Below are 18,846 nucleotides of genomic sequence, written 5' to 3'. Positions count from 1 at the left end.
TTAAAAGTCGTCAAGGTTGAGAAACACTGCACTAAATGAATGATCTTTCTTAAGTCATTCTTATATATTTTAACAGCAGCTCTCATTTCAGTGGTGTGAGCCCAGAATCCTTTTGGCTTGCTTGAAGCGGCCACTTTCCTTTCCTTGGGTGCTGGGTGCAGCCTTGCCCACTTCCCTCTCTCCCCCTTCAGGGCAGCGTCGGCACCGGAGTGCAAATCCTGGCCGTCTCTGACATGGGCATTAAACTCCTGCGACTGGTCAAAGGGGCCAATCTCTCTGGGGAGCAGGTCCGGGTGCTGCGAGGCTACAGGTAAGTAAGGCCAGGACACACCTGTCCAGAGGAGAAGTAATAGAAGGACAGAGTTGGAAGGGACCTCAGAGGTCTTCTAGACCAGGGGGGTCTCCAACCTTGGCAACTTTATTTATTTTATTTTTTTTAATAAATTTTTAAACACATAAGCACATCAACAGAAACAAACACATGACTTAAAAACAACATAGGAACAATAAATTCCATCGTATATCAGTTCCGAATCGGTTTCTTTGCAGTTAGTGTTTTCCCTTCTGTACATTTCTATCTTTCATTCATAATCTCCTTATTCGTTATCCATTTTTGTGTACAATTCTTTCTTTCTTTATACTTAGCTACTTATGACCGAATATTATTTACCTATATTGTGCTTTATATTTTTACTGTCATTTATTCTCTTACATACAGTTATATACATTCACATAGTTATTCTTTTTCTTTGCCATTCTTATACTTTTGTTATTCCATTTGAAAGGTTATAAAGTATAGTTTGGAATGCTTTGTTTACCATCCTTCGCACTTGCTATGACACCACCTTATTTTCTCTTTCTTTTCTTTTCTACCTCCCTTCTTTCTCTACTTCCTTCCTTCCTCCTCTCCATCCCCTTCTTCCTTCCCTTCCCTTTCCCCTACTCCTACCCTTTTTCTTCTCCTTCCTACCTTCTCTCCTTCTCTTTCTTTCTCTTCCTCCCTCCTCTCCTTCTCTTTCTCTCCCTTCCACCCACCTCTCCTTACCTCTTTCTTCTTCCCCTACCTCTCCTCCACACTTCCTCTCCTACTATCTCTCCTTCTCTTTCTCTCTCTTCCACCCTCCACTCCTTTCCATTCCTTCGTCCCAACTTTAAACCCAGCAGACTTCAACTCCCAGAATTCCCCAGCCAACTTTCTGCCGGGCTTAAAGTTTCCAAGATTGGAGACCCCTTAGTCTAGACCAACCTGCTGCAATTAGCAATTAACCAAGGGACCCCTTTGTCTTCTCCTCATCCCCCTCCACCACCACCAGCTACAGTGAGCTCCTGTTTGTCACCATCCCCTCGAAGAACATGTTGGAGTTCAACCTGGTCCATGAGAAGTTGATTCTCTTCTCCCCCAAAGCCGTCCAGGTAAAGGCTTTGATCGACCACTTCATCATGGAGCTCAAGAAGGTAAGACCTCGGGGAGGGGGGATTTGGTTGGGGAAGGAGGCTGCAAGGAATAGCAGAGGTGGAGGCCAATATCTCACAGCCCCAAATGCACTCGGGGGGGGGGGTCTTCCTTGCAGGGATGAATGGACCAGCTGGATAACTTTGCTCGTACCACCATTTTGAGCCAAACGCTCGTGCGTCTTTTTTTTCTCACAATGTAGGACTCCCAATACATGGTTGCCATTAAGAACCATATCACGAATGCTGAAAACCTTCTGAGTTTTCACAAGGGAGACATCATTTGCCTGCGACCGTTGGAGGGCCTGGAGCCAGGTGAGAAACCTAATGGGGTAAGAATTTTAGCCGAAATGTAATGCAGCAGGAAAATAATAATAAAATTTAGACTGGAGTTGGCATTTTTATCCACCTACCCCAGGTCCTTGAGAAGGGCTCGATAGGTGGGCCAAAATGCCAAGTCCAGCCTAAACATCTGGCCGACTGTGAGACAAAAATATTGAAAATATTATCAGTTTCCTTCATGTCTCAAATATTCCCTTTTGCTGAGCAATGGAAAATCCACTTCTGCCTTTCGAAGTTGAGCCCCCCCCCCACCCTTTTCTTCCTCAAAAGAGGCCCAGGTGTCGGACAAATGCAGGCGAATGCTTGTTGAATTAATCATCATTCAAGATGTTGAGACAGGTGTCTTCAGATGCCACCCTGTCCTTGCGTTGATATTCACGGCTCAGATGCTCCAATTCTTCTGACGTTCTGGAACGTCTGATTTGGTCTCTTCTAACCATCATTTATAAATGTGGCCTCCCGAAGAATAAAACACAGGTTGGGGGCACGAACAGCAGAGGGGGTTCTGACAGACAGTTAGCCCATCTCTGAATGTCAGTCTTGAATCTGGGGTAACAACTGGAGCTCCCGCAAGTAGCCAACAAGCATTCCTTGCTCCTTTTTTTTTAATTGAACATTTTGGGGAAAAAAACTTTTACAAATATTTATCTCCCTCCCCCTCCCCTCCCCCCCAACCCCCCCCCCCAACCTTCCCCTCGGCTTCCCAGAACCAATACAAGGTATACATCTTTAACAAAGATATTCTAAGATAAACTTTAAAAAAAAAGTTAGTATCATCTTTCATTTGAGCTTTAACTCCTCTTTGCTAGGCTAGCTCTAAACAGATTATATCATTCCTTGTTTCTTCAGTCATAAACTATCTGGAATTTCTTAATCCCATATTTATTTTGAGTATAGTCAATCCATCTTCTCCACTCCAGTTTATATCTCTCATTTGAGTGATCCTCGAGATATGCTGATAATTTAGCCATCTCTGCTAGGTTTGTTACTTTCAATGTCCATTCTTGAATAGTAGGCAAATCTTCCTTCTTCCAGTATTGCGCCACCAGCAGTCTTGCTGTGGTTATTAAATGCAAAATCAAGTTAGTCTCTATAATTGTACAATCAGTAATTATACCTAACAAGAATAACTGAGGGGATAAACTTTATCCTTTTTTAAAAAACATTTTGCATAATCCACCATATTTTTATCCAAAAGGCTTTAACCTTTTTGCAAGTCCACCATATATGATAGTATGTAGCATCAGCACAATCACATCTCCAGCATTTAGGTTGCTGAATTCCCATTCGGCCGCCGTCATCCTGGCTTTGCTATATGCAAATGTGATTCTTTCCCAGCACTTTTGAGGGTGAAAAGGGAGTTTGCACACCGAGCCATCTCGACAGCTAACAGACCATGAAAGGACATTCCAGATTTTCCAATGCGCTATTGACCCGAACACCTTCCAGCAGCTTGGAAAGGGCGATAAATAAATGAATTCCAAGGGAACCTGTGAAGGCAAAACATCAAGAATTAATGCAATTTCCTTCTGATGCATAAAAGGGGACTTGAACCCTTGAGAGGGAGGTGAAATGAAACTTGGCTGCAAAAGGAAGCAATCAGGGAAGACTCTGAAAAGAAATTGAAAACATTTTGAGGGGGGGAAATAATCAAAATAACAGCCCCTACATACAAATGCTGGATGAAGCCATTAGGGAAAGACCATTTATGCAGCAAAATATTAAATGAGAAAGACACCAGAGAAGATGCAAAAGATTTTAATGGAAATAGAGATAACAGAGGGAGATTTAATGAGATCTCCAGGAAGGGAGACACGTTTTACAGCAGATTAAACTTTTTATAATGCCAGCTGTCTGTGTTCACGATAAGAGAAAACGGAAACAAAAAATGTCTTTTGCAAGAAGAAGGAATGCAAAACGGAGCATCATCACTGCTGATGCAAAAGGGGAGGGATTGAGGTTGGAGTTGAAATTGGATTGTGAAGGTTGGCCACTTTGCATGGAAGCGTTCTTGGGGTCCTTCTGATACCCCTGTGCTTCTCCCACCTACAGACCGCTATTACGGCTGCGTGGTGAGGAAGAAAGTGATTCTCCTGGAAGAGGTCAAAAAGGGCACCCTGGATTTTGGTGGGTGGCTTTGGCATGGTGTGGAGTGCAACACTCTGCTCTCTTCCAGATTCCTCTTCTTCAGCATCTTCCACCTTTAAGTTGCATGCTGGTGTTTGTTGTTGTTTCCCCTCCCCCCTTGAGCAAACTCAGTCCTTGGTTGGAGATGTTTAGAACTTCCTAGGTCCAAATAGACCTAATCAACAATGACCTGGAGCAGGAATGGGCAAATATGGCCCCTTTATGACCTGAGAACTTCAACTCCCAGAATTCCTGAGCCAGGAATTTTGGAGTTGAAGTCCACAGGTCTTGAAAGTTGCCAAGATTGGACATCCCTGTCCTGGAGGAAAGGGGGCTGGAAACCGATTGGAGAGATCTCTGTGGAACCCACTCCACCTCTTCCTTGGGAGAAGGTGATTGGAGGGAGTGGGAGGATCTCTTGACAATTGTCCTGAGCATCTCTCATTCCTCGGATAGGCTGGAAGTTTGGTGCCATCTATGGGAAGTCGGGGCTCTTCCCCTCCAGCTGCGTCCAACCGGTGGCAGCCCCAGATTTCACCCAGCTGCCCACGGAGAAGAAGGAGAACCCCAACAACAAGGAAGCCAAGGTGGCTGGCCCAGCCTCGGTGGCCGTGGCCGTGGCATCAGCAGCCGTGGCTCAGGAGCTGGACAGGAAGGTTGAGGCAAGTCGCTTGTGGAGGTGTGAATGTCCTTGCGTGGCAGGAGGTGGGATTCAAAGGAAGGAAGCAGGAGCAGGCTTATGGGTCCTGTTATTCCTTGGTTGAACGTGGTTGGTTCATCATAGCAACATGTCTTAAGACAGGACTAGCCAAGTCCTGGAACAGATTGCTTTTATCCAAATGCCTCGCACGTCAAAACAGTGGTGAATGATTCAAGCTCTATCATTGATTTGGTTATGGTTATTGTTTACATCTGGAGCCATAAGGGTGCAAAGATTAGAATGCAGTATTGCAGGCCGATTCTGCCCACTGTCCGCAGTTCGATTCTGACTGGCTCAGGGTTGACTCAGCCTTCCGTCCTTCCGAGGTGGGTAAAATGAGGACCCAGATTGTTGGGGGAAAGAGACTGACTCTGTAAACCGCTTAGAGAGGGCTGTCAAGCACTGCGAAGCGGTATATAAGTCTAAGTGCTGTTACTTGAGGAGGAGGGAGGGAGGGATGACGGAAGGAAGGAAGATAGATGAGAAGGGAGGAATGGAAATGAGGAGAAGGAAGCTATAATGGCGCAGTGCCTAGAATGCGGTATTGCAGGCTAATTCTGCTCACAGTCAGCAGTTCGATTCTGACCGGCTCCTGGTTGACTCAGCCTTCCGTCCTTCCGAGGTGGGTAAAATGAGGACCCAGATTGTTGGGGGCAACAGGCTGACTCTGTAAACCGCTTAGAGAAGGCTGCAAATCACTGTGAAGTGGTAAATAAATCTAATGCTATTGCTATCTGCAAAGCTTTGGAGGGGGGGAGGAAATGGTGTCCTCATGGCTGGAGAAAAAACATACGGACCTCTTTCAATGAGTCAACGAGGGATCCCAACTTGACTAGCGGTCTCATCCATGCGGTCATTGTTAAGTGTGGGGGATTTCACCCAACACACCCCAAAGAACCCATTTCCTGAGTCGGCACAATGGTGCTGTGCCAATGCATTAGTTGCATCCTTGAAGATTGGCAGAGAAGCTCCATTGGAAGCCGTTGTGGGTTCACTTTTGCTCTCTTATCTCCGACAGGTTTCCCCAGTGGGCGAGGAATATTTGGAGAGCTGGGAAGAAGTTCAGAGGCCCCCTGAGATGAGACCCCAAGGAGGCCCTTTCACCATGCTGGAGTTTGCCAGGAAGTATTTCCGAGAAGGGCAGAAGGCAAAGGCGTGAGTGATGGCAGAGAAGGGAAAGTGTGGCAGAAACAGTAGCTGAGAGAAAGAATGAAAGAATGAAATGAAATGAAATGAAAGAATGAAATGAAAGAAAGAATGAAAGAATGAAAGAAGCAGCTGAAGGGAGAGGACGAAGCAATTCCAGGATGCCGCCATCTCCCACGAATACCCCATATTTATGAAACCCCTGATATTCTTTGGGGGGGCATGGGAGGTGCCAGAGGAAAGCCAAGGAGGGGGAGAAGCAAACGAAGTGAGAGATAGAGAGGATCTTTCATAACCAGAAAGGACTTTTGATCCCAGCAGCATACCGAGAAGTCAAATATCTGAAGTGTTCACCAGAGAAAAGGGATCTTTTATTTGTTTCTGGTCAAGTTTCTGAAGATGGGCATCCTACAGTTGGAATCCTCCCTGCCCCCCAACAGACAGGGCATTCCTACTTTAATGTTTTACTGTCTTCTCTTATATTTTCATTACTATTATTATTATTATTTTTTCTTTAAAACTAGGATATGTTAAATTTCCGCTTCATGTCAATATCCTAAAACTAGGATATTGATATGGAAGCGGAAATACACCAATGAGAGGAGGAGTGGGAAACAGAAGGGAGAAGAAAGATGGGAAGAGAGGGATAGGAGAGAGGAGAAGGGGGGAAGATGAGGAGGATAAGGAGGAGTGGAATGTAGAGAGAGGAGAAGGAGAAAGGAAGGGGAAGTAGAGCAGGGAAGGATGATGGAGGGAAGATAGAAAGTTGGAGAGAGGTAGAAGAAAGAGGTGTATGGAGAGTAAAAGAGCTAATAATGGGTTTTTATTTTTCTGGGCATTGTTGACAAGAGGAACTGATGTAATTATTATTTAATACTATATGATACTGGCTATGTATAGTATATATGTGAGTGTATGTTATGAAAATGGAAATAAAAAATATTTAAAAAAAAAACATAAAACAAATGTTTTATTGACTTTATGATTTCAGGGACAAGCCGAAATCGAAGAAGGGTGTCGAATCTAAGACTGTGGTGGATATTCTGAGATACACCAAGGTAACCATGATGATTTCCTTAAGGCAGGGGTCTCCAAACTTGGTCACTTTAAGACTTGTGGACTTCAGCTCCCAGAATTCCCCAGCCAGCTTTATCTTGCCCACTTATTTCCACATGTGGCTTCCTCCAATGAGTGTGAATCCCACACCCAACTGATCATCTCACTTTACTTCCTTCACCTTCCTGGCTTTCCAGTATCCCATCCAGGAGTCACTCATTGGATTCACCAACAGCAGCTTGAACAAAATAGCAGCAGAATCTTTCCAGGGTGAGTCCTTCTCTCGTACCAAGGTGCCCACCTCTCCTAGTAAGACATTGGCACCCTGAGCCGTATGTATGTATGTATGTATAATTTATACATTTTTTTTAACATACGTAAGTGCTTAGTAAACAGTGAATTGTCTGGGTTGGTTTAATAGTAATAATATTATTCATTTATACCTAGTAATAATCTTCCAACTTCTAATTTCTACTTCTATTCTCTAACCATTGATAAAACAAATCTCATGTTAAAAAATATTGTGTGTCTTCTTTGTCCTTTATCTTTAGTGTTAACCTATCCGTTTCTGCAGTCTAGTATTTTTCTAATTATATTTTCATCTGTAGGAGTTTCCTCATTCTTCCAGTGTTGTGCAAATATAATTCTCTCTGCTGCCAAGACATGTAGTATTAAATATATGTTCCTTTTATCATATTTTTTTCTGGTATTATGCCTAACAAAAATATTTCTGGCTTTAAATCTATACATTGCTTTAACATTTTCTCTAACCATGTGTGTATTTTTGTCCACATTTTTTTTTTTGGCCTTATGGCATGTCCACCATATATGGTAGTAGAAGCCTGGTATCTGATTAGATTTCCAACATTTGGTGGGCATGTTTTTGAACATGTTTAGGAGAACATGTTAAGGAGAAGTTTAGAGGCCAGAGTTTTGTTGTTGTTGCATTTCAGTAAACGTCTACCGTTTCTTTTTCTCTTGCTGGCTGCCCAAAGTCAACTCTACAAGCTTGGCAACCGAGACTGGTTGGCTTATGACATGAGCATTCCAGGTTTTGGAACAAGTTGCTTCCATACAAATGCTTTGCACGTCAAAGCAGCAATGAGTGATTTAAGCTCTGTGGCTGATTTGGTTATGGCGGTTGTTTCCATCTGCAAAGCTTTGGAGAGAGAAAGCAATGGTTCCAGCACCGTTCCAAAAGGAGAGCGGTCTTCCATCTCTTCTCCACCTCATCCAGGCTTGGAGAAGTCAGCCAAGGATCTGCGGCTGCTTTGCTGCTGAGTGGATTTCTGGTGTAAATTAGGAAAATGATCTCATTCTGTAATTATTGCAAACTTAAGTGTTCAGCCATAATGCTAACCATGCCGTAGGATGGGCTGGTTCATTCATGCCAAGTCAAAACAATACTGATTGTTTGATGACATCTGAAGCTAAGGAAGGTAGGAGTGGTTGAAGAGACAATCCCAATTGAAAGGTGTGTGTGTGTGTTTGTGTTTCTTTTGTGTCCCCCCAGCTGTGATGAGGTTTATGGGTGACCTTCCACTCAAAGGACAATCTGAGCTGGATGTGGTCTATGCTTTGTTGAAGGTAATCTTCTTTCGAGTGCTGGCTTGTGATCAAACCTTGTAGAACACATGATGGACGTGTTCCAGGTTCTGACGGTGTGCTTTTTTTTAGTTGGGGGGGGGGGGTGTGAAGTTGAAAGGGGAAGGTACTTTTTAAAGTCAAGTGTACATCTTCAGAGCTTTCTGAAATCCAGTGTTTTACTGCCAAATTTCTGTAGTTTTGTGTTTGGGGGAGTTTAGGATCCTGCAGAAATAGGAGGTAGGGAGCACATTGCCCACAAGGATGGTCTGTCCCTTCTGTGGAGGTTTTTTTGGACTCTATGTGGTCTCAGGCCAGGGTGTCCTAACTGGCCAAGCCTTTCTAGGTGAGGTTTTTGGGAGAATCAGTGGTTGACTAATTATGGGGGGGCGGGAACAGAGTCCTTCTTCCCATGCTGTCTTCCTGCTTCTTCTCCAGCTCTGTGGAGACCACGAGGTCATCCGGGATGAAGTCTTTTGCCAGATCCTCAAACAGATCACGGACAACGTCAGCAGCAAGACGTAAGCCAACCCTTCAATCTTTCATGGCTTTCCGGAGTCCAGTGTCCCCCTCCCTTGAGTTCTCCAGGTGTATTTAAACTCTCCTGGCTTTCCAGGCCTGCTGGCTCAGGAGTATGGGAGTCGAAGTAGCACATATTCCAAGATCACCATGTTGGAGCAAGCTGCAGTAGATAATAGTCAAGCGTGGATGTACCCACCTTGTACAACTCACCTTTAGTCCCTTGGGCAGTCAAGAGAAGAATACTTCTCAGCCAAAGGGAGTTTGGAGATAGAGCTGTTTTGGGGGAAGCTTCCCCCAGTTGGGGCTTCTCAGGAGGAGGAAGGGACCCCTTTGTTCCAAATAGCATCCCAAAGTAAGTCAAGAGTCCGAGGCAAAGGATTCCTCAAAGGTCCAATTTATGAAGAGAGCCATGTTGGCACATCTGGGAAAACCTGAATCTGAAAGCTTCCCAGTTTTCCCCACCTAGTTTAAATTTTAAGATCTTGCTCCCACACCCACAAGTCCATCCCATGGTCCAATCTCCCACTCCCACGCTGGCAGCTTCCACCCATCCAGTTCCGGTCAGGTGCAGAGGTGCAGAGACAAAGGATGACCTTGGCTTTCTAGAAAGGATGTTGTTATGGCTACCTATCATCTAACTACGTACACACACCCCTCCCATTTTCCCACAAAAGAAAATGCACAGTAGAATAATAGAAAGTGTGATAGGCCAAAGACCCAAAAGAAAAGATGGCTGCAGGCCGGACACTCTTCTTCTCTCTCTGGGGGAAGGCAGAGACATAGAGCCCTAATATTCCAAGCCAGCAACTGAAGGCGGATGAAAGGGAGCCCTTGGATTAGCTCTGGGGTCGCAAGAGAGGCCAGGAGAACCACTGCCTGGGTCAGTCCTGCTCCTACCTCTGGTTATGGGTAGAGCTTCCCCAAGATCCAGCTGGACTTTCACATCCCTGTCTCCTTTGACCTAGGGACAGCTGCCCAAAAGGATGGAGGCTTCTGTACATCCTGAGTGGCTACTATAGATGCTCCGAAGTCTTCAAGCCCTACCTTCTACAGTTCCTCCAGGAGGTCTCTGCCCACCCTGGTTTGCATTTTCAAGGTGAGCTGCTGGAACTTTCCACAAAAAGGCTCCCAAGGTGGCCCAAGATTATTTCCACTCGGGCCCGTCCTAGGCTGCATTAACAGTAGAAACACAACCGCATGAATAATACCGCTTTATATTACCTTGGTAAGGCCACCCTTGGAATACGGCATCCAGTTTTGGTCGCCACGGTGTAAAAAAAGTCTCTGGAAAGTGTGCAGAGAAGAAGGACGATTAGAGGACTGGAGACCCTTACCCACTAATTTACGCATAGGCTCATATTTTAACTTTTTTTAAAAAATTGAAAAACAGCTACAAGAGACGATAGGGAAAGTGTTGAGGAAATGCTGGGGGTTTCTCCCCTGGCCCTCTGCATAGTCAAAGCTCTCATCTCCCATTTCAAAGGATCAAACTGGAGTCTTTTAGGGGTTTGGGTTTTATCATTTGTAATATTGGACTTATTAAAAATAAGAATCAAACATGTTTGCGTTGACAATTGTGGAAATCTCTCCTCCTCTCGTCCACGTAAAACATTGCCTCCCTGGGGGGAAGTAAAGTGAATTAAATGCTTCGATTCCTAGGACAAGGCAGGTGTTAAAATCTAGCTGTTAGAGGAAGAAAACTGACAGGGCTTAAGCCAAGATTCATCAATCAAACGTACTTGCTCTCCAATCGCTAAAACGTGAAAATGAATCCATCTGCTCTGCCTACGGCTGGAAGGAAGCCTGCTGGGTCACATGGCAGCCCAGGGTTATTTTCTCATTAAACTCTCCCCGGTGGGACAGAGGGGATTGGCAAAGATGGATGACCCCTCGCTTGACTTCCAGCTGGGCCGGGATTCCAGCCCATCAGCACCTCTCTTCGGCCGGAGAGGAACGTTGCTGCCATTGGAGAAAATCTGGAGCTTGGAAGGTTCTCAACCATGGAAAGCTAGGGAGTGAATCAAGCAGGAGAACGGCCACTCTTCTGGTCTCGCTTTTCAGTGGCCCACTCCAATCTAAGTTCCGCAGAGGGCAGCAAATGTGGACAGGCAGGCCCATCTAGGTTGGCGTGAGAAGAGTGAATCTCACGAGTGGGACTTCTCTGTGGGTGATTGAGAACGTTCCACCTCTTCTCTGCTCTGCTGGTTGATCTCCGGGTGCGCTTCAAGGTGCTACTCACCACCTATAAAGCCCTCCATGGTAGTGGATCTGCGTACTTGAGAGACCGCCTCCTGCCAATTACCTCCCTACGACCTATAAGATCACATAGATTGGGCCTCCTCCGAATATCATCCGCCAGTCAGTGTCGACTGGCAACTACACGGAGGAGGGCCTTTTCAGTAGCAGCTCCGACCCTTTGGAACGATCTCCCCGTGGAGATTCGTACCCTCACCACCGTCCAGACCTTCCGCGCAGCCCTTAAGACCTGGCTATCCCGTCAGGCCTGGGGATAAGATCACAATCTGTCCCCACCCGAATGAAGAATGAATGTTGTGTTCTATTTTACTCTTATGTATTGTTTTATGTTTATTGTTTACACCCCCCCTCCCTATTTTATGTAAGCCGCCCTGAGTCCCCGCGGGGAAAAGGGCGGCCTATAAATATTAATAAAATACAAATACAAATACAAAATGCTTCTCTTCCTTAACCTCCATCAGGCATCGCCAAGGCCTGCGAGCAGAATTTGGTGAAGACTTTCAAGTTTGGGGGACGCTGTGAGTTTCCTAGTGCCGTGGAGCTCCAAGCCTTGGTGGTGAGTTCTTGACAAGAGAAAGAAGGGAGGGAGGGAGGGAGAGGGAAAGGAAGGAAGGAAGGAAGGAAGGAAGGAAGGAAGGAAGGAAGGAAGGGAGGGATCAGCTGGGAAGGAGTCACCTAGACAGGGATGATAGCTTGGCTGTGGGCTGAAAGAGATGGGCAAGCAAGGAGCCTCCATAGCACCCACTTTCCCGTCCCTAATAATTTTGCTTTTTGCCATTCTATTCTTCCTCTTCCTTCTCCCGCTCCTCCTCAGGCTGGAAGAAGCTCCAAGCGCCAACTCTTCCTCCTTCCAGGAGGGATCGAAAGGCACCTCAAAATCAAGACTTGCTCAGTGAGTGCCGAAAAACAGCCTCCTTCTCCTGATCTGATGCAGCCGGCAAATAGAGAAGGGAGTGTTTGAACACAAAACTCACGCTTAGTGTACAAACATGTTTCAAGTGTCAACAATGCACCAGCCAGCCCAGCATTCTCCTCCCATGAAATCTTGCAGAATATAATATCTCTCCTCTGTAGGAGTTTGTTTCCAGAGCTTACTCCAGAAAACCATACCTATCTTTTCAGGAAACAAACTTAAAAGTTCCACTTAAAACTTTTATGCTCAAAATGCACTTTCAGCCAAAATGGGCCAAGTCCACTCTGTTAGTTTTCCCAAAGACAGATCAACTTTCCCCACAAAGTCAGGCTAACAACATTTCTTCTCTCTCTTTCTCCGACATTTCTTCTTACACCGTCCTCTACAAACACATAGACCGAACATTCGTCTGTCAGAAAAATTCTGCGCAGTTCCGAAAGTTGCATCTTCGGCATTTTGCTACGCATTCACAATTCTCCTTGGTGCAACTTCCTGTCCATTCGTGTTTCTAGGTGGCCCAGGATGTCATAGAAGAGATTTGCTTCGAAATGGGTCTACACCAGCCTGAAGCCTTCAGGGAATACATCCTTTTTGCTGTCTCTAGTAAAAGTGAGTTGATGAGGTTAGAAGGGAGGTGATTTCCCTTATCCAGGCATCGAGAAATAAAATCACCTTCCTTTCTGTGGACCTTCAGATGTCCAGCTGCATCCATGCTACAAAGCTACCCAGCATCTCATAATTACTTGCAAGTTTTCCTTAGGCCAGGGATCAGCATCTGTGGCTCTGGAGCCGCATGTGGTTCTTTCATCCCTCTGCTGTGGCTCCCTGTCACCGGTCAGCTCCACGATGGATAGGCCTTTCAGTTAGGACAGGTAGAGGAAAAAGGACGCCGTGCTAGGAGGAGACTCAATGGTGGGGGAACCGAACTTTCGATCGGCTTCAGAATTCAATGGGGGGCGGGGTGGGGGTTCAAGTTAGGATCTTTGTGGCTCTTTGAGTGTTTAAGGTTGTTGACCTCTGCCTTAGGCCCCTAATTCTGGGGCGGGGGGTGTTTCTCCATCTGAGAAGCTGCTGCATCCTTTTCTATGTATAATTCTCAGGAAAATTTATAGAAATGGTTAATGTGATGTTTAATCAGGTGAGCCCGGATTCTCATTCTTGGTTGGGTACCACAGAGTTCATTCATTGGGATCATTGATGAACTTTTGTCTGTTTGTGTAATCCACCTCAACGTCAATGTTTGGGGCCCACATAAAGCCAAAAGACGTGGCCCTCTTTCTCTTGGTTTAAGCAGGAGAAACGTAGATGTTTCCTTCACCAGATACCTGGTCTTGTGTGTGGAGTTGCAGAGCATCAGCTGGCCCATCCATTGGCCAAGGGGAACTTCTCACTTCATGGCCCCCGGGTTTTGTAGGTTGCTTCAAAAAATTGATTCTCTCCCTGTTTCCACATCCCAGATCAGAACGTCCGGCCTTTGGACAGGCGGGAGTACATCCTGGATGTCACCCTGGAAATGGAGAACGTGGACAGTGGCTACATGTTCTGGTACCGGCGTGTGATTTGGGCCCAGCCGCTGAAATTTGACAACGAGCTCTACGTCACCATGCATTACAACCAGGTGAGACCCTTTGAGGAAATGTTGGGAGGAAAAACTCAAGATTTGGTTCTGTCCCGGGAAGACTCAAGCACCCTTTCTTAAACCTGTTTCCGTTAGTTATACTAACTGCATGGAAATACAGTAAACATCCTGCAATACAATAATACAAAAACTATACAATGTCAAAAGACTAAAATATACCGAACGGTTTGTGTTGCAGAACACAACCTCTTGCAAGCTGCTCAGCTCCGGCCCTCTGGAATGAGCTCCCCGCAGGGATTCGGACCCTCACCTCTCTCCAGGCCTTCCGAAAAGCCATCAAAACCTGGCTTTGCCGGCAGGCCTGGGGGTAATGAGTTCCCTCCCCTCTCGACATGTATGGTTGTGCGACTGTTGTTTACTTTTATTATTTGTATTTTGTTTTTTATGTTCCCCTTTTCCCCCCTTGAATTGTTCGCCGCCCTGAGTCCTCCCGGAGAAGGGCGGCATACAAATAATAAAATTCTATTCTATTCTATTCTATTCTTTTCCAAGTGGGCTCAACGTCATCTTCTGTCACCTCCATCGAACTCGATATCTGGCTGGGGGTCTCAGGTTGAGTTAAGGCTGCTTCCTGGCAGTGATGGTGTCCCTTGATGTCTCTCTCACAGGTACTACCTGACTATCTGAAGGGCCTCTTCAACATCTCATCTTCTGCAAAGCCAAGTGACCAACAGTTGCAGCAAATCTCCAAATTGGCTGCTCTGCAGCTCTGGGTGAAGGGCCAGGCAACCCTGTAGGTGCCCTTGGAGTATGGTGGGGTTTGGAGAAGGCTAGTGCCGCAGGCAAGAGGGAGGCTGACTCCTGGGACTCAGGCAAAGACTGGGTGGGATGGTCATCCCCTCCTGGGTGTGAGGCTGTAGCACCACCCTTGGGATTGTCCTTCTCTCTCTCTCCTTGGCTTGGTGGAGAACTTCCCTTTAGCTCCTCATGCCCCTGTTTCCTCAGCTGTCTGTGATTTCTTACTCAATCCTTCTGCTTCTCCTCCAAGGAGGGAAATTCAGGACTACATCCCGCCCCAGTTCTACCATCTGCAGAAGGCTCAGGCATGGCTGGACATGGTGGCCCCCTTCATGCATCAAGCACAAGCCTTGAGCGCCCACCAAGCTCGGGCCCAATTCTTAGGTAAGGCCTTCTCCTTCCAAGGGGCCAGAAAGGGTGGGCAGAGCAGCCAACTTTCTGGAATTAAGCTGCAAGAATGCTGGTTGGCCAAAAGAAAACACCTGCGGTGTAACTTAGCCCTGTGTTTCTCGTTTCAAGAGTTCTCGGTTGCTTAATCTCCCGAGTTCTCTGGCAGCTGCACAATAAACATACAAGTAGGGTTGGATGACATTCAAGTGAGAAGGAGCCCTACTTGACTGCCTGGATTTGTGGGTCCCTTGATTGTTTTGGAAAGTGGCGACCATTGGCTTCCAGGAGATGACGACTTACAGAAGAAATAATTATCTCCTGCAATGAACATCAAGAGTATTGAGTGTGATGTTCACTCACTAAGAAATTATTGATGCCTTATTCACGATTTAGGGATGGGAATAACCCAACCTTGGCCACTTGAAGACTTGTGGATTTCAGCTCCCAGAATTCTCCAACCATCAAGTCCGCAAGTCTTGGAGTAGCCAAGAGTTTGACATTCCTGGTTTAAGGGATGCAATTCTCTAGTAATTTTAATTTCTTCCAAATGAGTAACCCTCACACCGCTGAAGGTTATGAATTCCCCGAGTTTGCAAGGAAGAGCAGTTCACAACCACCTTCTACGTGGGTCCCGTCCTTGTTCTTTGTGGCCTCCTGTTCCAGATCCCCTTCCTTGAGTTGATGGTTGGCCTCCGTCCATTGCAGGGCTCCTGAGTGCCTTCCCCATGTTTGGCTCTTCGTTCTTCTACATCCAGAGTTGCAGCAACAACACCATCATTTCGCCTTGTATCCTGGCCGTGAACCAGAACGGGCTCAATTTTCTCCACAAGGAAACTCACGTAGGTGTCGGGTGTTTGACATGCCAAGGGGGTTTCTTCTGTTCAGATCACTGGTTTGCTTGCTTTCTGCTAAGGAAAGGAAGCTTGGACTTCTCTGCCACTCCTCAGGGGAAACAAGATCTCACAGGTTGGGCCTCCTCCGGGTGCCGTCGACCGGACAATGCCGGCTGGCGGCCCCCCAAGGAAGGGCTTTCTCTGTAGCTGCGCCGGCCCTGTGGAACAACGATCTACCCGTAGCGGTCCGGACCCTTACCACTCTCCCGGCCTTCCGTAAAGCCACTAAGACCTGGCTGTTCCGGCAGGCCTGGGGCTGTTGATTGATATCCAGCCCCACTTAGACAGAATGGATGGTGTGTAATTTTAACAATTGTATTTTTTATTTTCTAATTTTTAAATGCTTTTTTTATCTTGTCTGTAAGCCGCCCAGAGTCCCAAGGGAGTGGGCGGCGTACAAATTTTATTAAATTGAAGTTGAAACAGGTGGTCCTGCAGGGTAATAAAAACCGATGGGTTCTCCGCCTCAAAATACGCAGGATCTCATCCGCAGCCTCAGAACAAAATTCCCATGGAATAAGCCGGGAACAAAATTAACCGTCAGTACTTTAGAATGTGCAGATGGACAAGCGCGTACCTCCAGACACATGCACGCAATGTATGTATGAAAAGGGAAGAAAGAGTGGAGAATCCTCCAGGACCAACCAGGTAGAAGGGAGTTTGAAGATTCCAAAGAGCTGTTTTGTGGTGGAATCTCTGCAGGGACATTTTTTTATTTCATGCAAGATGCGAATGGGATGGACATGGGCATTAAAGAGCCGAGGTGGCGCAGTGGTTAAATGCAGCACTGCAGGCTACTTCAGCTGACTGCAGTTCTGCAGTTCAGCTGTTCAAATCTCACCGGCTCAGGGTTGACTCAGCCTTCCGTCCTTCCGAGGTGGGTGAAATGAGGACCCGGATTGTTGTTGGGGGCGATATGCTGACTCTGTAAACCGCTTAGAGAGGGCTGAAAGCCCTATGAAGCGGTATATAAGTCTAACTGCTATTGCTATTAAGTGACTACACCCACGATGCGTGGGCTCAAAAGCCAGCTCAGGGCATGGGCCTCTCTGGTTCTTAGCCAGAGGGAGCCACAGGGAGAGTCTGTGGTTTAGGCTGCTTGCTCCTCTTCTAAAGGTCTTCTCCTCCGCTCTTCTAGGAACCCATCGTGACGTTTTCTCTGAAGGAGATCCACTCTACTCGGACCCAGAGACCTTCGGCTGGATCCAGCTACCCCTACGTGGAGATTATGCTGGGAGACCTGATGTCACACAGGATCACACAGCTGCAGCTTAAGCAGGTACAGCAGGTGAAATGCAGGTCCCGGGAGAGCAATTTCTTCTCCGCTGCTCAAGGAGGTGGTTTATGGCTTATCACTCCAAGGATTGGATTTTTCTTTTTTTTTTAAAAAAGTTAAGGAATTGCTTCCCAGGGAAAATGTTGGGGAAACTAGAGAGGGTTTTCTTAAGACGGCTTTTGTGCTCAGCCCCATAAATGTGCAGTGAACATTTTGGCTGTTCTTTCTCAGACAAAGCAGTTGTCAAAATTTTAAGCCAAGCACAAAACAAGGCACAAGGTCCGAACGACAAGCAAAAGGAGGAAGGTTTATTTATTTATTCCACATAATAACTAAATGAAAAAATAAAATGAAAAAGATGCAAACCATTATTTGAATCGATCTCTGGCCCTGATTGGATTTTGCAGAATTCTTGTTTACTTTTTTTTTTTTTGGTTAAATTTAGACTCCCTGATTGTTAAGAACACGGCACGTTTGGCCCCTCTTTTCAGAATATATTGATGCTCCCTGATACGTTGACGTATTTTGACTTTGTCGGAAATATGTTGAAACTCTGTGAAATAAGCTTAACTCGTTTTCCTCCTTTCTCTTTCTGTCTCTCTTTTCTGTCTCTTTTTCCCTGTCTCCTTCCATTGGCTTTGTGAAGCTTAATCTTCAGATGGTAGGTGTTTTCCTCCTAATAATACTGATAAAGGTATTGGGGTGCAACCTTTGAAGGATTCCAGATGCTGTTTTGCTGTCCTGACCACCCACCACCCACCACCACATCTGCAGAGTAGGGCAAAATGGCTGTCCAGGTTTTATCGGAGGGGTAGGATAAGATGGGTGTTGATCAGGGGTGGGTTTCTCGGCGGCGTCCTCGCGCACGCACGCGGCGCGCGCATGCGTACTAGCATCTGCGCGATGCTCCAGCTGCTCTGGAGGATTGCGCAGGCGCTGTATGCGTTCTGCGCATGCGTAGAAAGCGCAGAATTCGTAAAAAACCAGGTAAGGAGCGGGCGCGGGTGTGCGGGCGCGCGCAGGCGCGGGGGGGGGCCTTCGCCGTTCCCGGAAGTTACTTACTTCCGGGTTCGGCGACCAACCGGATCGCAGGGACCGGTGCGAACCGGTCGAAACCCACCCCTGGTGTTGATCTAGGATCCGTGAGTTTAGGGTGGGACAGCATCAGAAGTGCTGGGACTCTTGAGTGAGTGGAATAGGCTGACCCACCACGGCAGACCACGCAGCTGTTAAAGCCGTGAATAAACCCGGGAGAGGCACGTCCTCACTTCCGTTGTGTCCCCCGCTTTCTCTTTACAGGGCCTGGAACTGTGCCGTGTCATTGCCACCCACATGGAGAGCCTGCTGCAAGCCCGTGAAAAGCAGCTGACGCTGCCCCCAAGCGAGATCACTTTGTTGTGATTGGATCTGCTGCTCTGCGTCTCTTCCAGATTCCAGGACAGATTTCTGGCCCTGCTACTAGGAGATATAACTGAGCTATTATTCAACAACGTCCACATTGTCATCTCCAGATTTAGGGGTGGGAATGTGAGCAAGGGACACAGTGGCTAAGATGCTGAGCTTGTCGATCAGAAAAGTCGGCAGTTCGGCGGTTCGAATCCCTAGCGCCGTGTAGCGGAGTGAGCTCCCGTGACTTGTCCCAGCTTCTGCCAACCTAGCAGTTTAAAAGCACGTAGGAAAATAGGGACCACCTTTGGTGGGAAGGAAAGTGCTCCGTGCGCCTTCGGCATTGAATCATGCTGGCCACATGACCACAGAGACATCTTCAGACAGCGCTGGCTCTTCGACTTTGAAACGGAGGTGAGCACCGCC

General features: G+C 46.7%; 1 protein-coding gene across 1 annotated transcript in view; it reads left to right on the top strand.

Moving 5' to 3' along the window:
• The window catches only part of MYO15A (myosin XVA), a 60,157-nt gene extending 41,545 nt beyond the window's left edge, over nt 1–18,612 (top strand). The window contains 20 exon segments of the mRNA XM_032230980.1: nt 192–310; nt 1,314–1,455; nt 1,656–1,767; nt 3,847–3,921; nt 4,378–4,583; nt 5,640–5,776; nt 6,759–6,825; nt 7,021–7,093; nt 8,337–8,410; nt 8,846–8,928; nt 9,895–10,025; nt 11,647–11,741; nt 12,000–12,077; nt 12,611–12,707; nt 13,556–13,716; nt 14,346–14,485; nt 14,726–14,859; nt 15,571–15,704; nt 16,897–17,037; nt 18,334–18,612. Of these exon segments, the coding sequence (XP_032086871.1) occupies nt 192–310; nt 1,314–1,455; nt 1,656–1,767; nt 3,847–3,921; nt 4,378–4,583; nt 5,640–5,776; nt 6,759–6,825; nt 7,021–7,093; nt 8,337–8,410; nt 8,846–8,928; nt 9,895–10,025; nt 11,647–11,741; nt 12,000–12,077; nt 12,611–12,707; nt 13,556–13,716; nt 14,346–14,485; nt 14,726–14,859; nt 15,571–15,704; nt 16,897–17,037; nt 18,334–18,435 (2,301 nt within the window). The 3' untranslated portion in view covers nt 18,436–18,612.
• Nucleotides 18,613–18,846: the final 234 nt, after the last annotated feature.

This window comes from Thamnophis elegans, chromosome 14 (genome assembly GCF_009769535.1).
Source record: "Thamnophis elegans isolate rThaEle1 chromosome 14, rThaEle1.pri, whole genome shotgun sequence".
Lineage (NCBI taxonomy): Eukaryota > Metazoa > Chordata > Lepidosauria > Squamata > Colubridae > Thamnophis > Thamnophis elegans.
This window is presented reverse-complemented; position numbering and strand designations above follow the sequence as displayed.